This window comes from Archocentrus centrarchus, chromosome 19 (assembly GCF_007364275.1).
Source record: "Archocentrus centrarchus isolate MPI-CPG fArcCen1 chromosome 19, fArcCen1, whole genome shotgun sequence".
Lineage (NCBI taxonomy): Eukaryota > Metazoa > Chordata > Actinopteri > Cichliformes > Cichlidae > Archocentrus > Archocentrus centrarchus.
The window spans coordinates 18,930,756-18,948,410 of record NC_044364.1 but is presented as its reverse complement, the minus strand read 5'-3'; the positions used below and the strand labels follow the sequence as shown (position 1 = coordinate 18,948,410).

The 17,655-nt window shown below is 41.2% G+C and overlaps 1 protein-coding gene across 2 annotated transcripts in view; it reads left to right on the top strand.

Annotated features, from left to right (window-relative positions):
- Positions 1-16,847, top strand: part of fmnl1b (formin-like 1b) — a 38,274-nt gene extending 21,427 nt beyond the window's left edge. The window contains exons 10-27 of one of the 2 annotated variants that reach the window (XM_030754731.1): positions 2,060-2,134; positions 3,938-4,048; positions 4,181-4,330; positions 5,018-5,119; positions 6,485-6,710; positions 7,317-7,580; positions 7,969-8,093; positions 10,184-10,386; positions 10,498-10,732; positions 11,118-11,186; positions 11,889-11,969; positions 12,105-12,234; positions 12,527-12,690; positions 12,787-12,888; positions 13,014-13,097; positions 14,345-14,459; positions 15,095-15,174; positions 16,712-16,835. In XM_030754731.1, the coding sequence (XP_030610591.1) occupies positions 2,060-2,134; positions 3,938-4,048; positions 4,181-4,330; positions 5,018-5,119; positions 6,485-6,710; positions 7,317-7,580; positions 7,969-8,093; positions 10,184-10,386; positions 10,498-10,732; positions 11,118-11,186; positions 11,889-11,969; positions 12,105-12,234; positions 12,527-12,690; positions 12,787-12,888; positions 13,014-13,097; positions 14,345-14,459; positions 15,095-15,174; positions 16,712-16,717 (2,322 nt within the window). In that variant the 3' untranslated portion in view covers positions 16,718-16,835. Of the gene's footprint in view, positions 1-2,059; positions 2,135-3,937; positions 4,049-4,180; positions 4,331-5,017; positions 5,120-6,484; positions 6,711-7,316; positions 7,581-7,968; positions 8,094-10,183; positions 10,387-10,497; positions 10,733-11,117; positions 11,187-11,888; positions 11,970-12,104; positions 12,235-12,526; positions 12,691-12,786; positions 12,889-13,013; positions 13,098-14,344; positions 14,460-15,094; positions 15,175-16,711 lie in introns of both variants that reach the window. The other variant, XM_030754730.1, reaches the window with a different exon arrangement.
- The last annotated feature ends 808 nt before the right edge of the window (positions 16,848-17,655 follow it).

Below are 17,655 nucleotides of genomic sequence, written 5' to 3'. Positions count from 1 at the left end.
ATTTCCTTTGAAGTAGCCTACAGATCAGTTTTGCTTAATCGGCTACTTTTATTAAATTGTTTGGTCATTGCCTAAAGCAAGCTCTTTCAGCTCCCGCTGTATTTCATCACCTAATTGTGGTGGAGGGGTTTGTGTATCCCAGTTATCCCAGGAGCTATACTGTTGGGGGCTTTTTGCTCCTGGGAGGGTCTCCCAAGGCAAATTGATGCAGGATGAGGAGCCAGACAAAGTGTGATTCAGATGACCTCTGTGGAAAAACAAAAAATCTAGGGACCAGTTTACTTTGCCCAAGGTAGAGTCACCAAGGCCCCACCCTGGAGCCAGGCCTGGGGAGCTTGTGGGAGAGCATCTAGTGGCATGGGGCCTGGCTGGGCACAGCTGAACAGACAAAATGGATCTGCTGATGTGTCAGGTGGAAATCAAAGGTGGATCTGTGCTTAGGCCGCTGCTGCCTCAACCCTGGATAAGTGGCAGGGCATGGATGGATGGATGGATGGATGGATGGATGGATGGATGTTCTTGAGACCAAAAAAACCCACTGTCTTTGCAGCAGTCTGAAGCCTCACCCACCAACCATCAGACACTCTTGGATGTTGTTTGGTTGGCACCCCTCCAACATTAAAAAATACAAAAATTAATCTTTTTGGGCTAATAGAAAATTGAATGATCAATTATATGTTGATTAAACATCAAACTGTGTTTGGCTGTCAAGGCTGAAAAGTTAAATTTGGTTCTAAAGGGAAATCTTAGTGGGTTCAGAACACACATGTTTTAATATGCAAACACATGAGTGCCTTTGTTTTTAATAAAACATTTGATTTAACATTTGATTTAACTAATACTACTGTATGGCGTGTGTGCAGTGGTTAGCTCTGCTACCGCACAGTAAACCTGCTGCTCATCTGAGGAGTCTGGAGAGATGTTGTGGAGGAACGGATGTATTTTCACTTTTCAACTTTTTTGTTTGTGTTCAGAATTATTTTGTAACTGATGCAAACCTGCACTAGTAAAAACTGAATTTGAAAGATGACTTTTCCAGGTTTCAAAGTGAATACAGGACAATGAGTTTTGCTGAGCAGGCAGAGTTTGGCTCAGATGGACCTCATTATTTGAAACCTTGGCCGTGTTTAATAAGCAGCCACCTTAGGAACAGTTTATAGGAGAGAGAAAATAAGGGAAAACATAATAGTCCTGTTTGATCTTTGTCATCTCCGTGTGTGTTCATGGGAATGTGATTGTTTATTGGTTGTTTGTGGACTCGCTCATCAGGGTCAGATGAAGCGATGAATTAAACCCCTGCCCATTTGTAAACCCTCTGGCAGCATCATCCCTCACCTGTTTGATTAGTGCGGCGTCAATTATCAGAGCGGTGACTCGAGTGTTGCCGTGTGCGACGCTTGTTTGTGGTGCTGCAGCAGTGTCAGCATGCATGTGTGGGCGAGAGCTGGAGGAAGATAGGAAGAGTGATAGAGGCGGGCGGGCCCGGGGCCAGGAGCTGGCTCATGTGTCCTTCAGTAGCAGAACGTGGGCTTTGTTTGGGGTTGTGCTGGCTGTTGGGTTGGCCTGCTGCATTATTCAGCGGACATGAGTGGGCATGAGCGGGGCAGGTCGATTACTACACAGAAATGGATGAGACAAGGAACCTGCTGACATGCTAGCAGTTAGGAAAACACTGTTTTTTTCTGTTTTGCTCCCAGCCAATCATGTGACACTCAAACAGTGAGGATTGTTTGTGCCTGCAGAGCGAGCTGCAATCATCCTGCACCGGTTTTATTACTGAACTGAGCTGAAACTCCCCACAAACATCAGCCAAATGATCGTCCTCTCTCAACACTGGGCTGTTTGCAGAGACCCACATATTACAGTCACTGCATCATAAAGTGTAGACAGAGCCAGCGGGAATAATGTTTCCGTGTGAGCACACTGCCCCCATGTGTGCACACACGGTGAAGACAGCAAGCAGCGAGTCTCCAGGGACTTCACCTGGATTTAATAAACCTGCAATGAGCACAATAAGAAAAACAAAAGCTGTTTGATCTGATCTTTGTTATTCTTTCAGGTTTGTGGAGAAAAAAGCCGATTCGAGAAGCTCATGGAGTATTTCCAGAATGAAGACAGCAATATTGACTTCATGGTATGTCACTGACTGTGTGTTCATATACATTTTCAGCTACACAACATAATCACAACGTTATTTGTACAGAATCGATCACAGTCAAAAAGAAAAGTGCACAGTTAAAATATGAACAGCAGATAAAAAACAACAGTGTGTACAACAGTTAAGATAAATAGATACAATAAAGCTAAATTAATAGGTCAATTTGTGGGAGGTGATTTAAGAGTAGATGCTGCAGAACTCTGATTTCCTTTTGTAATGAGGTAATGATGTGACCCGAGTAACGCGGGCGTCAGTAAATCTGTCATGTAGGTAAGAGTGAAACCATTAAGGCTTCAAAAGTGATTAATAAATGTGTAAAATCAATTCTTTATGTAACTGGTGGTGTTACTGGTAACCACCAGAGAAAATAAAATAAATCTATGATTTAGCTGCACATTTGGTCTTGCACACAAAAGAAGCTGCCTCTGAAAAAAAAAATCTTCTTTGTGTGAGAATTTATGACAAGCTAAAGAAAGAATATGGCTAATTAGTTTTTATAATTGAAAGCTTTCAGGCTGAGCTTTTTTATAAAATGACAGCTTTTCTTTTAATTAGACAGATTGTGAGCAATTATATATAATATGCAGAGTGCTGCGAATAAGCCTTGGCAGCGTGTTCCTAAAAGTTTGTGCTTTACTTTCCTTTAAACAAGATCAGAACTGTAAGAACAGCAGCTGCTGATGATTAAAAGCATCCACAGTTTGCTGTGAATTCAGACTCAGTTTAATGGTGTGGCAAATCTGCAGAAAAAATGTTTATTTAAGGTTACTTTAGGTGAAAAAGGTCTTCAACTAATCAATTAATGAGTCAGCAACAAATAATAATGCAAAGTGCAGCTTCCTGAAGCCCAAGGTGCAGATCTAATAACCACAGTGAATCAGTTTGCAGTAATCAAAGGAAAAGCAACATGATCTGACCCCTGAGAAGCTGAAACCAGCATTTATTTATTTTTCTTGATAAACGAAAAGGACGCGTGATTATGGCCGCAGTTCTTTGCTGGAGAAAAAAAAAAAAAGAACAATTAGAGAAGCCAGTTTTGCTTTCCTCAGTCAGCAGCAGGAACGGCTGCCAGCTGTCTCGGGCTGACTTTTTTTTGCAGAACTTTTAATTGGCCTCTTTAAACTTAAAAACATCAGCTCTTAAAGTTGGAACTCAAACTGGGAAACTCTGGACAATCACCAGCTTCACTGAGGAGCAGCTGGCCTGAGGTCATAAAGTACGGCTTCCACCAAAGGGAATGTCAATGAGGTTGTTAGCAGATGTGAAGCTTTTAATGTCAGGTGTGCTTGTTCAGGTATGGTGAAATGCTCTGACTGAGCTTATGTCAAATATGCAGCTGCTAGTATCGGCAGTTTGGCCTCCTCAGTCTCATTAGCTCTGCTGCTGCTGCTGCTGGAAATCTTAATGTTCTGGCTTCCATAAGACTTTCTTTCAGTCAGCGTATGAATAAAGACTGTATAGAAAATTTCAGTGCAGCCACTGTTATGTCACTCAGCGGTTTGTGATGCTATTTTTTGAAGCCTTGAGTTTGACATTTTGGTCGCTGCCAACGTGACTATAATTAGACGAGTAGGCCAGGTGACTTATCAGCTATCTCGGTTAGCAAAATGCTAAATCTGTGATATTAAATAGGAGAATTCTGGCAAGAAAAAAACAGCCTTAAAATTAAAAGTATTTTACCTGACCTGGTGGATGTTGAGAGGTTAATCATTACTACTCATAGTAATGTGCAGATGAGGATGCTGCCTGCCACATAAATGCATTTCTTTTGCCCACCAGGTGGCCTGTATGCAGTTCATCAACATCGTGGTCCACTCAGTGGAAAACATGAACTTCAGAGTCCACCTCCAGTACGAGTTCACTCAGCACGGCCTGGATGACTACCTGGAGGCAAGTGTAACCTTTGACCTTGTAGTATGTTACATTAACACCTTTAAATTTAGTTGAGACTCAGATGGATTCACGATTAGGTAAAAATGTTCAAACCTCTGCGTGCTTGAATCCGGTCTTTTCTCGCTGTAGAATCTGAGGTTCACGGAGAGCGACAGACTGCTGGTGCAGATCCAGGCCTACCTGGACAACGTGTTTGATGTGGGTGCTTTGCTGGAGGATGCAGAGACCAAGAACGCTCTGCTGGAACACATGGAGGAACTGCAGGAACACAACACACAGGTGTGGATGTTCAAAACGCAGTAACTACAAACTGAGCTGAAGGACCGTTTCTGTTGATTTTCAGTATACAGCATTTTCCATTAGTTTGGCCAGGATGGATCTTTAATAAAACTAAGTGTTGAGGTCACTGCTCTTATGTGCATTTAGAAAAATGGCTGATATTTGTGTTTACCTCCCAAAAGACACTTTAACAGAAACACAGCCCCTCTGTCACCCTTTAAGTCAGCCTTTTCCCTGATTGGCTGCCCCTCACACACAGAAGGTTAGAACAGCAGGTGGGTGGGGCTTCTGTGTGTCAGGTGACCGGTCAAATGCTACATCAAATGCTCTGCAAGCTGAGCTTTTGGCTCTCAGGGATGTACTTGTACATACACTGATTTCATTATTTGAACCTTTGGCCATGTTTCATATGAGCATGACTGAAAATACAGAAAAGAATAAACAGGTCCGCTTTGTTCACTCAGTTAATGTAATATTAAAGTGTGTTGTGCTACAAATGGGAGAGATTATATAGTCACTGACTCCATGGATTTTAATGACATTTGGTTTGTGTATTCAGTATTAATAAACTGCAACCACTGTGGCACTATATACATGACAGAAATAGTATTATGTAACACAGTTTAACATCATTTTTTTTCTGTGTAAATATATTTTACCCATGATCACTTTGCTCTGGTGCCACAGCTGAGCAGCAGGCTTCAGGACACGGAGAGGGAGGCGATGGAGAAAGCGTCTGAGCTCGAGAAGAAGCTCATTCAGACCACGAAGGAAGTGGAGCTCCTGAAGGTAGAGAAGAGCAATTTCATGCTTACCTGTTTTTTTTTCTGCAAGAACATAAAGAGGCCAGCAGTCAGATCATAGTAGAAACACCAAATCCAACATAAAAAAGTGGCTGGCTGACCCTGATGCATCCGTCACTGTATGATGGATAAAAGTGCCTGAAACAAGGTGAAGGGCTGAATGTAGCTTGTTGTGTAAAAGTCCATTTAATGTTTCTGTGCTTTTATTTTGGACCCAGATGTTTGCCTACTTTCCAACAACATCCGTGAGAAATAGTTCATTAGTCATCACTTTATTTTTTTAATCTGGCTTCAAACAGACCCCTGTTAGAGTTCTGTATCCTCTCTTTTAACGTGTGTAAATGTATATATATACATTATATTCTCCTCTTTTTGTCTTAATGTGGCCCTAATCCCTTCATGCTTGTGCATGTTGAGTCTTAAATTGTGATATCATAATAGGTGATTGAAATAACTGTGATTGGCTTTCCTGTAACTGAGAACTCAGAGCTTGGCCTCTGCTCAGCATCCTGTAAGCAGCAGTCGACTCTGTTTTATAGAATTGTTGGTATTTATTATGAGGTGAGAAAGATGAACTTTTGAGGCTGTGAACCACAGAGTCTGAAATATTCTGCAGAGGCGGCCGGTCCTGGTGTTTTCCTTTGTATTCCCAACATGTGGAAGGATAAAGGCTCTCCGTGTGGTGCTTTTCTTTTCGTTTGTTCTGTGAGCCAACTTTTCACTTGAGTTTATGTAGACAGGAAAAAATCAATCGCTCAGCCCTGCCTGTATCTTAGTAACCTGCAGTCATTTGTTCTTTTCCATCAAGGTCCAATTAATTTTTCCCTGTTTTTTGTATCCCAAAACTGTGACCCACTCTGATGAACACGATAACTATTCAGAAACCTCACACCTACGCCGCATGTCCCCCACAAGAAGGAGATGATGTGATTTGATTTTTAAGCACCTTTCTGCATAAATTTGCATGTTAACGAGGTGAAACTGCTTCCTCAGATGTTGAATTCTCTTTCTCACTTCAGGCTGATGAGTTCAGATTAATAGCAGACATGCAGAGACAAACATGTTGGCCTTAAAGTACGTCTTTGAAAATGGAGGAACTAATTGGCTTAAATTAGGGAGAGACTAAGTCAAGAAAAAGCACATAGCAGCACTCACACTGCAGGTACTCCATCGGGTGCAGATGATCTGATTAGATTTTGGTGTTGCAGTCTGCATACATTTGCATATTAATGAGGCAAAGTGCTGTGAGCATACATGTTGTTTTGCCGTTTATCTTTTCTTATTTTTTCATGTTAAAAAAAAACTTACTCCAACTTGTTCTGTGTGCGACATATGTCGTTACGTGTCACAGGAGAGTCTGCGTGAGTCTCGCTCCCAGGTGACTCTGCTCGAGCAGCGAGAACAAGAGAGGGAGCTCGAGCGCAAGAGAGATCGAGAGAGAGAAGAAGACGCTCGGGCCCTGAGAGAGCTCGAGGTCAAAGTTCAAGCTCTGGTGGAGCAGGGTCTTGTCCAAATGGAGCGCTCCTCCTCTGGACGCCTACACGTTCAGGTGGTCCAGCAGAACGTGAAGCAGAAAGGTCAGCGCTGTTTTTATCACACCTCCAAACTAAAATAAAGCTCCACACATATACACACCCTTACACTAGTCTTAAGAGTCTTTAAACTGTCCGTCCCCTGAGTTATACATTAAATGTGACACAAAAAAAACAGTTTTAAGGACTATTTTTGCATCCTTTGAAATAAAGTTAATGATGATATCTAAAAAGCTTGTCAGAATATTTTCTTTTTACATTTTGTGTATGAGCAATTCACGTTTTATGAGCTGGATTCAGAACTTCCCTTTATTATTGCTCAGAGGCCTGTATTACATGCAAGATTTGGGCTCCTCCAGGTAACTTCAGGGTTAATTCTGAGTAGGAAGGTCTAAGTAGGAAGTAGGAAGGTCTAAAATCCTTGCATTGCATTTCCCAGTTTTTTCTTCTTGGCTGCAACCGCGCCATTATCTTTGAAAATAATATTTTGGAGTCTTTGCATTAATTTAGATGGAGAATTATACTGTCAGATCATTTTAATTTTACTGATGTAGGTTGAAGTAGGACAAAGTCAGTTTTGCTGATTCTGCTTACTAAATATACTGAGACAAGAATGGGAGAAAATGAGAGTGCTGTTCGTTTCCCTGACAGCTGCAGATGAAGTCAGTACAGGGAACCCCCATCAGGCTATTCCCACCTCTTCAGAGCCCACAACAGAAGCTTCTCCACCAGCAGAGGCAGTACAAGCCCCTCCTCCCCCTCCTCCTCCTCCTCCCCCTCCTCCTCCTCCTCCACTTCCGACTCCATCCTCAACGACAGCTCCTTCTCCTCATCCTCCACCACTGCCAGCAGCTCCCCTGCCTCCTGGAGGTGGTACGATGCAGCCGTCAACAAACGTGACTGGTGGGAGCTCAAGTGAGTCCACAATCAGTGTAAAATGATGGTCTTAGTAAGCCTTTTTAAAATTTGTTAAGCTAATTTGATTCATATTTTCTTGTGTTATAAATCTCAAAGAAGAGACTGTTGTTTTACAGTAAATTTGAAAACGATTACAGTAAGAGAAAACCTGCTCGAGGTTTCTTGAAGTTTTCCTGTTTTTATCAAACTGCTTGTAGAGACCTGAAAACTTTACAGAAAATCAAGAAATATTACAGAGAGTGGAGAAATGTGGAAGAAGTTACACTTTTTTCTAAATCATGCCTTGGCAATCATGTTTCAAATGTACTTTGGGACCTGCTCATTAAGATTTCAGTGTCTTTTCCTGTGAAACCAACAATATTTAAGAAGATCATTTCTCTTACAGACAGTAAAAATAAGAAGCCCATTCAAACCAAATACCGGATGCCACTGTTCAACTGGCAGGCCCTCAAATCCACCCAGGTGGCAGGAACAATCTTCAATGATCTGGATGATGAGCAAATCTTAGAGGTTTGTACTCTAAACGTTTGGGCCGGGGTTTCTGCATAGACTGTATTTAAGTGATGGACATCATGACAGCACCCACTGGTTTTACTGTAGGTACTACGGTTTGGAGCCTCATTTTGGTGCTGTGCTCAGTTACTGTATCAGCCAAATCTAGCTTGCTTGGTTAGCAAGCTCAGTGGTTCCCAACCTTTTTTGCACCATGGACCGATTTAATGTCAGACAATATTTCCTGGCCTTTAAGTTTAAGGATAAATACAACAAAATAAAAGATATGACCGGCATAAAAACTGTATTTTCTAAATATAATCATACACGTGAATCCACTGTGTACTCATATGCAAATTTATCAGCAGTGTCCTCCTAACATCGCACAAACAATATAACACGAGTAACATCCTGTCTACCCCAACGCTCTCTGGTTGCCATGGTAATGTCTAAACATGCTTTCAAAATAAGATACACCATAAAAACAAGTGCATGAAAAATTCAAATCACCATAACTTTAAATCAGTGTGAGCCCTGAGCTTGTTTTCTCTGCAACTCATTTTTGCTAGCTTGTGGGTTGGTTGGGTCTGCCTCACTGCTGTCTTTGGTGTTGCTAAATATAAATGGACTAGTTCTTATAAAGATGGATGGATGGATGGATGCTCTAGTTAAGCACTCGACGCTTTATACAAGCATTACTTATGTAGGTCCACCAACCTAGTTTGTTAGACAGGCACAGGAACCAGTGAAGCTCGTGGGTAACGTATCATAACTGAGACAAGTGTCTTGACATGCATCAAGAGTGAGTCATAGACAGATTTAATGGAGAGAATCCACCCATTTTCCAAAATAAAACATAATTCAACTCAGATAATAAATAAAATGGAAAAAATGTAAGTTATTTATTCTTTCAGTTCTGCCTGGTACCAAATGATCCTCGGCCCAGGGGGTGGGGACCTCTGAGCAAGCTGACCTGCTAATTAACTCTAAGTGACAGACTAAATATACCAAAAAAAGTATTAGAATTTAAATGATCAAAACTGGAATACACATTTCTTTGGTTGTTTGGTCAGATAATTGTATTAATTAATTTTAAATGCTCCAAAAAGGCATCAGCACCTCAAACACTAGGAAGACGTCCAGTTCAGTAACTTGAATAATGTGGGTGAAGACTAGCAGACTGGCTATACCTTCATCTTCATCAGCACCTCAAACTTTAAGTCTTCCCAGTATCCAGTTGGAGGAGTTATAAAAAAAAAAAACTCAGCCCCTGAACATATGATATGAAGGAGGAAACTATCCATAGAGACCCTTTTTTGTGAACTTTGTGTTAGCCCTGCGACAGGCTGGCGACCTGTACAGGGTGTACCCTGCCGCTCACCCTACGTCAGCTGGGATAGACATTTTAACATGGGAGTCTGTCGGGATTAACTCGGGTTTGGTGCCAAGTCTCAAGTGGCCTTTAATGGAACTGCAGTTTTTTGGTACTTTTGCATTGGCTTCATTTTCAGCCCTGGAGGTTGCAGCTTGGGTTTTAATCCAGAAAAAATCTGCTAAACAAAATGCAAATGAATGCCAGCTTCTTCCTACTAAAGTAATATGTAATAACTAAGAGTTGGTTAGTCAAAATAAACAGCTAGGTGGTGCTCATACTCCAGTCAAGTCCATGAAACTAAGGCAGAAGTTATAACTCGTGTTTTTTGTCATTTTCATTTAAGGAATTGTTTTGATGTTACACACAAATTATAAATGTGAACAAAAAGTTTTACTTTCAGAGAAATCTTTGATAAATTCTTCTTTTTGCAAAGCAGAAAAACCCTAAAATAAATGTTTTCTCTTTGTTTTAGTTTCCTGCACTCTAAAGCCAACCATTTTGTTTTTCATACTGAAGTCATTCTTTATATGCATTTATATGTTTTTTTTTTTTTTTTAAGAGTTCTGTCATCATAAGACAAAAGGAATGGCTCCATAAGAATTTGCATGTGTTCCACATCTTTTTAACTCAGGATTTAGCTCCATGAATAACCTTTCATTTTGGCCTTTAACAAAGTTATTAATGTTTGATCTCTGAGTATTTCCCTCTTTTTCTGTATTTAAACTGTTATTAGGAGCTAAACATGGCTGCCTTTGAGGAGCAGTTTAAGACCAAAGCCCAGTCCGCCCCGGTAGAGCTGGGCACCATAAAGATGAAAATGGCCCACAAGAGTCCCAGTAAAGTGTCTCTAATGGAGCCCAACAGGGCCAAAAACCTGGCCATCACCCTGCGTAAGGAAGGAATGGCTGCCTCTGATATCTGCTGTGCCATTGAGACGTACGTGCTAAACCCTGTTTGTGCATCAGCTGAGTAATGTGACCATAAAAACAATAAAATCTGAATATATAGTGAAGAGCCGTTATATTCAAATCAGTGCCGTCCCCGCAGGTATAACCAGAGAGCTCTGAGTCTGGACTTCCTCGAGCTGCTGGAGCGTTTCATCCCCACGGAGTATGAAATGAAGCTCATCCACAACTATGAGTGTGAGGGCAAGCCCCTGGACGAGCTCAGCGAGGAGGACCGCTTCATGGTGCGCTTCAGCAAGATCCCACGGCTTTCCCAGCGCATCAGCACTCTCACCTTCATGGGCAATTTCCCCATCAGCGTCCAGCTTATACAGCCTGTGAGTCTGCCGGTGGGGGTCCAAAGGGGAATACTTGAGTTGAACTGTATTTGAAAAAAGACTGAAGCAGAGTTTACAGCAGGGATTTCACAGGAGGAAAAGGCAGTTGGTTAGATAACCAGATTAAAAGCAAAGCCACAATAAAAGACATTTATTCAGAGTCTTAGCTTAGCTTAGGATAAAGATGAGCACCTGGGTGGGGGGGTGGGGGGGGGGGGGGGGGGACTGCTGCTTATCAGCACTGTTGCTTCATATTTACTGTGCCGTTATGTGACTCTGTGTAGGAAAGTTAAATACACACACTTCCAAAATGTAGAAGTAGTCATTTAAAAGTGTACAATAAAGTGGATGTGACAAAAACTGATCTTTACATCGTTTCTTACAGCAACTGAACGCCATCATCGCAGCCTCGATGTCGATCAGATCTTCCACTAAGCTGAAGAAAATCCTTGAGGTGATGATCAGTTTTATTTTAAATATTGGAGAGCTGCAGGTTGGGACTGAGTAATAATGTTTGTCAGTTAGAACTGCCACACTTCTGATTCCCTGTCTCAATAAGGTCCTGACTCCAATAGGATGTTCATCCAGTGTACAGTTGCTATGGAGGGAAAACTATATTTTAACATATATGGGGATTGGCTGAGTTTTAAAGCCAGCCTCAGTGGCTATAAGAGAAGCTCCCATGATGGCTTAATTTTTTTTATTTATTTATTTTTTTTATTTTGTGAAATATTATGTGCACAAAGCCATGCTGGTAGAATTCAGCTTCAGTTAAACATTTCTGAGAAAGTGGCCTGCAAAGCTTAGCTTGTTGCAGACGCTAACAAGGACACATTTGCTTTAATGTGAGACCAAACAACCTGCGTCTCTAACCCTGAGGAATTTATGTGGCTTCTTCTTCACCATCAGTTCTTAAGTTAGTCCCAAATTTCATTCCAGGTGACATTTAAAAAGCCACAGAGTTGTTTCTGCAAAGGGAGAGTTTCTCGCCTCTGTGGCAGGTTTAAAGTTTTACAAAATAAAAGTTGCTGTTCTGTGACAGATGCTTTGTCACTGCAGGTGTATTTTTAAGTCAGTGTGGGCTTGTTATCACACGTGTTGTCACTTTGTGTCACTTCTGACAACATACTTTTCTGACTCTGTTTCTGATGCAAAGATCATCCTGGCGTTTGGAAACTACATGAACAGCAGCAAGCGAGGCGCAGCATACGGCTTCCGTCTGCAAAGTTTAGACTTGGTGAGGAAAATGAATTTTGTTTTGTTTTGTCTGCAGCTATAGATGGCTTTTTGCTTCAGTTTCTATTCCTGTACATAATCCAAGAATATTAGAATATTTAATGAATATTTTCCACTCTTTGCTGGCTCTTCCAAGCTGTTGGACACCAAATCTACAGACCGCAAACAGACGCTGCTGCACTTCATCGTCAGCATCATTCAGGAGAATTACCCGGAGCTGCAGTCCTTCTACACAGAGCTGCACTTCCTGGATAAGGCTGCACTTGGTAAGCACTGGTGTAATTAATAACCATAATGATACCTGAACTCCTGATTACAGTTTACAAAGATATATGCGTGTGTGTGTGTGTGTGTGTGTGTGTGTGTGTGTGTGTGTGTGTGTGTGTGTACCAAGCTTTACTTTCACTTTATCCATGCAGGTTATCTTTTCTTTCTCCTTTCGTGACCCTTAAATCAGCTTAAATGCCTCCTAATCTGATGACTGCTTTATCAGCAGTGATAAGCATTTGAAGCTCTAGCCTCACCTTTAAAGGACACTGAAGCCTTTGTGTCTTTCAGTTTCTGTGGACAGTATTCTGCAGGACCTGCAGGCTCTGGAGAAAGGCATGGAGGGGACAAAGAGGGAGTTCTCCTTAGAAAAAGACAACCCCGTGCTGCAGAGTTTTCTCAGCAGCAACACTGAGCTGCTCAGCTGTCTCATAGCTGATGGAAAGACTGCACAGGTCTCAGATTCATCTGTGTCGATGTTAGAAACAGAAAGTACCTGTCAGATCATGGCCAATCACAGTCATGAACTGAATCTTTTATCTCTCTTGCAGGATGCGTATGACTCAGCTGTGGAGTACTTTGGAGAGAACCCCAAGTCCACTCCGCCCTCCATGTTCTTCCCTATTTTTGTCAGGTTCATCAAAGCATACAAGGTCAGATAACAGACAGTAAAGCAGCCGTATGCACTGATATGAACAAACAGCATTTACATCATACCTGCAGCTATCGGGGATTGCTTATTGTTTGACCTTAAAAACATTATTATTGCATTTGACAGCAAGCAGAGCTGGACAATCAGCAGAGGAACAAACAACACGAAGCTCCTTTGACTCCCACTAAACCTGAACTCATGGGGAACAAGGTGAGACAAGTACTAAAACAAGCTCTAACAGGTTGTTTTGCTCCTGAATAATTAGGCTAATTTATGGTCTCATTTGGCAGCAATACCTTAAAATCTTACAGTAGACTTTTTCATTGTAGTTTGCTGCCTCAATCCCTGGTCCCTTTTTACACATTTTTAAAAATGAAAACCATAAAATGCTAGAGTGGCATTCATCAATGGAAACGTCACCCTAAAAGTTTCTGAACCTTAAAAAAGTGATTCTTCTCAGTGAAAGATGGAGAAAAAAGCCTGTTTCCCTGTTCTGGTGGAAACATGGGTGCCGTATCTTTGATGGGTGTGTTCTTGAAGAAAAAAACCTCCCTGACAAAGTCTTGATGCATATACAGAGTTTATTGCAAAAAACAGACAGTGTCAAAACAGATGCTTCTTAAGCCATCTGGGAGAGGAGGCCCAATCTTCCTAACTCAGTTCAGAAAAGAGATCACAAAGGTTATATAGTGTTGGTCAAACCCCCCACATTCCTAACTTTCCCATATATTGCTATAAGAAACAGCTCCAACCATCCCCAAATAGATAACCTACAGCTGGACATATGGTCAGTTCCTTATATGGAAAGCAAGCGAGCCTACAAGGGGCCCTTTGGGCATTCCTTTGTGCTGATGTCAAACCTTTACGCTGAATTCAAGTTACCCTTTTTGAACTAAATCTATACAGGCCTTAAGGAAGAAACCATACATACATATATAGAGTTTAATATAGCAGTACAGACACCACAAGGGCATTAAGGTTCTTGGTCCAGGGAAAATGGATAGGTACAAAGACCCAAGCAACCAAAGGGTCAAAGTGTCAACAAAACCTTGTGTGGTGCTACCAGTCAGTCATCTCAAGTATACACAACTAGTCCAAAGAGGGATAAACTACGATAAAGTATATGCAGTATTGGATGTGGAACAAGTCTTGTTTGGGGGCAGCGTCAACTTTCAACTTATGGGACTGCAACTTTTTATTGTCAAATATTAAAAAGGTGGTATTGGAGAGTTCAGGCTTTTGTAAAGCAGAGCAGGTCTATTTAGGTGGCAAATTAAGTAGTTTGTAGGTGATCAGTTACATTAAAGGACAATTGTTCTGGTACTTTTGTCTGCAGTTTCTATCATTTATAATATATTTGTAGTCACAAAGTTATGAATTCAGATCATGTTGTAAAAAAGCAGAATTATCCCTTAAAAGAAGGAGAAATTTGGATTCAGATATGTTTGGAGTTTCAGGGTCCCATGATGCCCAAACTGCCCCAGATGGACCTGATAGCAGAGCTGAAGAAGAGGCAGATGACTCCTCTGGTGAGGGAGGGGAAAGATGGAGCCATCGAGGACATCATCACAGGTACACAACAACCTGGCTTTCATATTGAATCTGTTGTGAACTGAAACAATCATCAGTTTGATGTTTTTGAGAATGTGTCTCTTTAAGAGATGAGAGTTGGCATTTGGTTTGCTTAGCTTAGCATAGTGTACAGGTGCAGGGAAGAAACCGGCCACCACCAGCCACTAGAGAAAACAGCAGCAACCAGTTGCCAACTGGTTGGAGAATCCAGGTTTTTTTCTGAGCAACCAGCGACTTATCAGTCTCTACGTGGTCTATGTGACTGAGGCCTTAAATAAACGAGATACAACATGATAACTGCTTTAGAGGTGATGGGAGGTGTCGTGTTTCAGAGCATGCTAGTTGTTTCCCTTTGATTCCAGTCTTTATGCTATGCTAAGTTGACTACCCCCTGCCTTCGCTTTGTCACACTAATGTGCCTCAGTGTTTTAATTTTCTCATTTAAGCCGCTGTTAATCTCATATCTTCACTTATTAACATTTTCTCATATTTCCTCTTCTGGACTGCTCTTTTTTTTAATCTGCTCAGTTCAACAAACCTTCTCTAGTTTCTACTTCTAAGGCTTATGTCCCTTCTCTGTGTCCTTGTTTGTCCCTCCTCTCTTCCTGTCCCTGTTTTTTCTTTGCCGTCTTCAGCTCTTAAATCCGTGCCCTTCACGGCTCGCTCCGCCAAACGCTCCTCTCGTCTCTTCTGCGACTCCGTCTTCAGTGAAGAGGTGATGTCTTAAAATCCGGCCCTGCTGCCCGTGATGCTGTCATCGTATTTATAACCAGGAAGAGACGGTGGATACACAGAGTGTAGAGGTCACTTCTAATTGTTGAGCCCAGAACTATCTGCTCCAGTCAAACTCACCTTTCAAATTACTTCAGTTAACAACAGTAACTACAAGAATAATGAAATTACATTACATTTAACTGAAACTGCACGGAAATGGTCTGTTTTTCTTTCTCTGTGTCCAAGACGGTCTGCCCTCGAAGGAATATTTTGGGTGCTGTTTACTGGATTTACTGGCTGAGTTTTCTCCAGAGATTTTCTGGCACACTTGAAACGGCTTTCAAAGAGAAGGAGAAGAGCTGAAACTAAAACACGAGAACATATTGTAGGGAGCTTGTCTTTGCTTTGCACAACAATTCAAACATTTACTGGTGTCCCACCAGTATGATTAAAGGGGATCTGTAATGCTTTTCTTTATTTCCTGTCATAAATGTACTGTTACAGTACTAATGTAAATAATGCACTCAGCAGGGCTCATTTTATTCTTACATGGTGGTTGATCCTTCTTTTATTGGAGAGAATGGGCTCAGAGTAAACCCTAAAGTAAAGGGCATTTAGCACTGGTTTCAAACCCACAAAAGGTCCAAGTTGTGTGGTGTTTACATGTTTAATGTGCTTTTATTTATTTATTCTGGGAGCTGTGATGTGCCACTTAATGCTGTTAAAATATACTTCTATTAGTCCTTTAAAATGTATAGTAAGGTTCATGATGGTTGTGTATGCACCAGTTCAAACTTCTCTAAGCAGTTTAAGATATCTCTACCCACCTACAGGTCAAACATTCTGTTTAGCCAATCAGAAGAAGGAAGGCTTAAACAGCAGGGGGCGCTGCAGCAGCTTAAGATGGATGATAGATTGAACTGTGAATCTTGCAACGCTACTTTAATAGAGTCCAAGTATCAAGTGTAATGTCCATCCGCCGTGCCAGTGATGTTTTCAGATGATTGGTCCAGTGATTTCTGACAAAATAAATAAAAACATGGATCTGGAAATGAACAGAATAGGTCATCTTTAAAATTCATTTATGACATATCAAATCTGTGGGCATAGGAAGATGGAAGTACATGTGAGAAAAAAAAAAAACTTAAAAAGGCACAAAATGCAAGAAAATGACACAAAATGGCCACACCTATGATAATACATCCACAAAATTCTGTATTATTATTATGAACTGTGAATACTGCAAAACTATTCTAGTAGTGTCCAATATGAAAACTGCGGGGTTGGAAATCAGCTGTGTATAGAGCCAGGATGGGCTGGCAGTGACTCTTTGTTGCCTTACTTACAGACATCTGCACATTTTCCTGTTATTTTTGAGCTGTTTGATGAGCAAAAATGTATTTTATGCCACAGTAAACGAAACCCCACAAGCCCATGTAGTTCTGTGACAAAGCGCCTTTGACATCTTTCAGTGAGCCGTTCTCAAGCTTGCTGTCTCAGATGGATTATTTATGTTTGTTCTCCATCCTCCTCCTCAGATTTAAGGAATCAGCCGTACAGACGGGCAGACGGCAGCCGACGCAGCGCCAGGTGGAAACCAGGACAACAGCTGCAGGTATCCTCAGACATCTCCCTCTGAAAAACAACAGTACAGACTGATCGTTGCAGCTTTACAAGCACAACATATTTGACTCCCTATGGTGACGGTCTGATCGCTCTCAAGCATGCGGACGAACGCAGAGGTGGACGTGCATGCAGCGAGATCCCCAAAGAGGCAACAACATATAAGCTAAAGTGAATCTCACACACATTTCTGCTGCATTAGGGCCTCTCACGATAAACTTCACACTGACTGTGATTTGAGTAATTAAATGCTAAAGAGGGCGAATTATTAGTGTGCTCAGCGCTAATGACAGTGGATGTCGTACGAGGTAATCAAGACAATTACATGGAAGAATGAGCCATTCAGCTGAGAGGTAGCACAAGTGCTTCATTGCTGCCACGAAGACACCACAGCCTCGCCTAAAAATTCATCCTCAAAGGCGTTAAAGAAGCAGACAGAAAATCATAAATCATTTTGATATTTTCTTTTAAAGGCTTGAGACATTATTTTATTTTTTAAATAGGTTTTAATTTAGATGAATTGTAATCACAGCATCTCTCTCTGTGTCTGTAGTAGAAATTATGGGAAAGATGTAATATATTTAAATTATTTTTAATACTGATGTGTAAGAACAACAAACTTCGACATTGCTTCTGCATTTAAACAAATAAATCATTTTATACTCTTCTGGCTTTTTTGTGTTTGCTTATTATGGTGAGTACGGTGCACACCAGACTCACCTTCTTATGCCTGTAAACTGTTATTGTTGGTATTTTTTGTAGACTCAGCTAAATAAATTAGAACAAATTATGTTTGTGTGACAGGCTGCTAGTAACAAAGTGTCTAAAGATACAGTTTTCTGTTATATGTAGACACAAC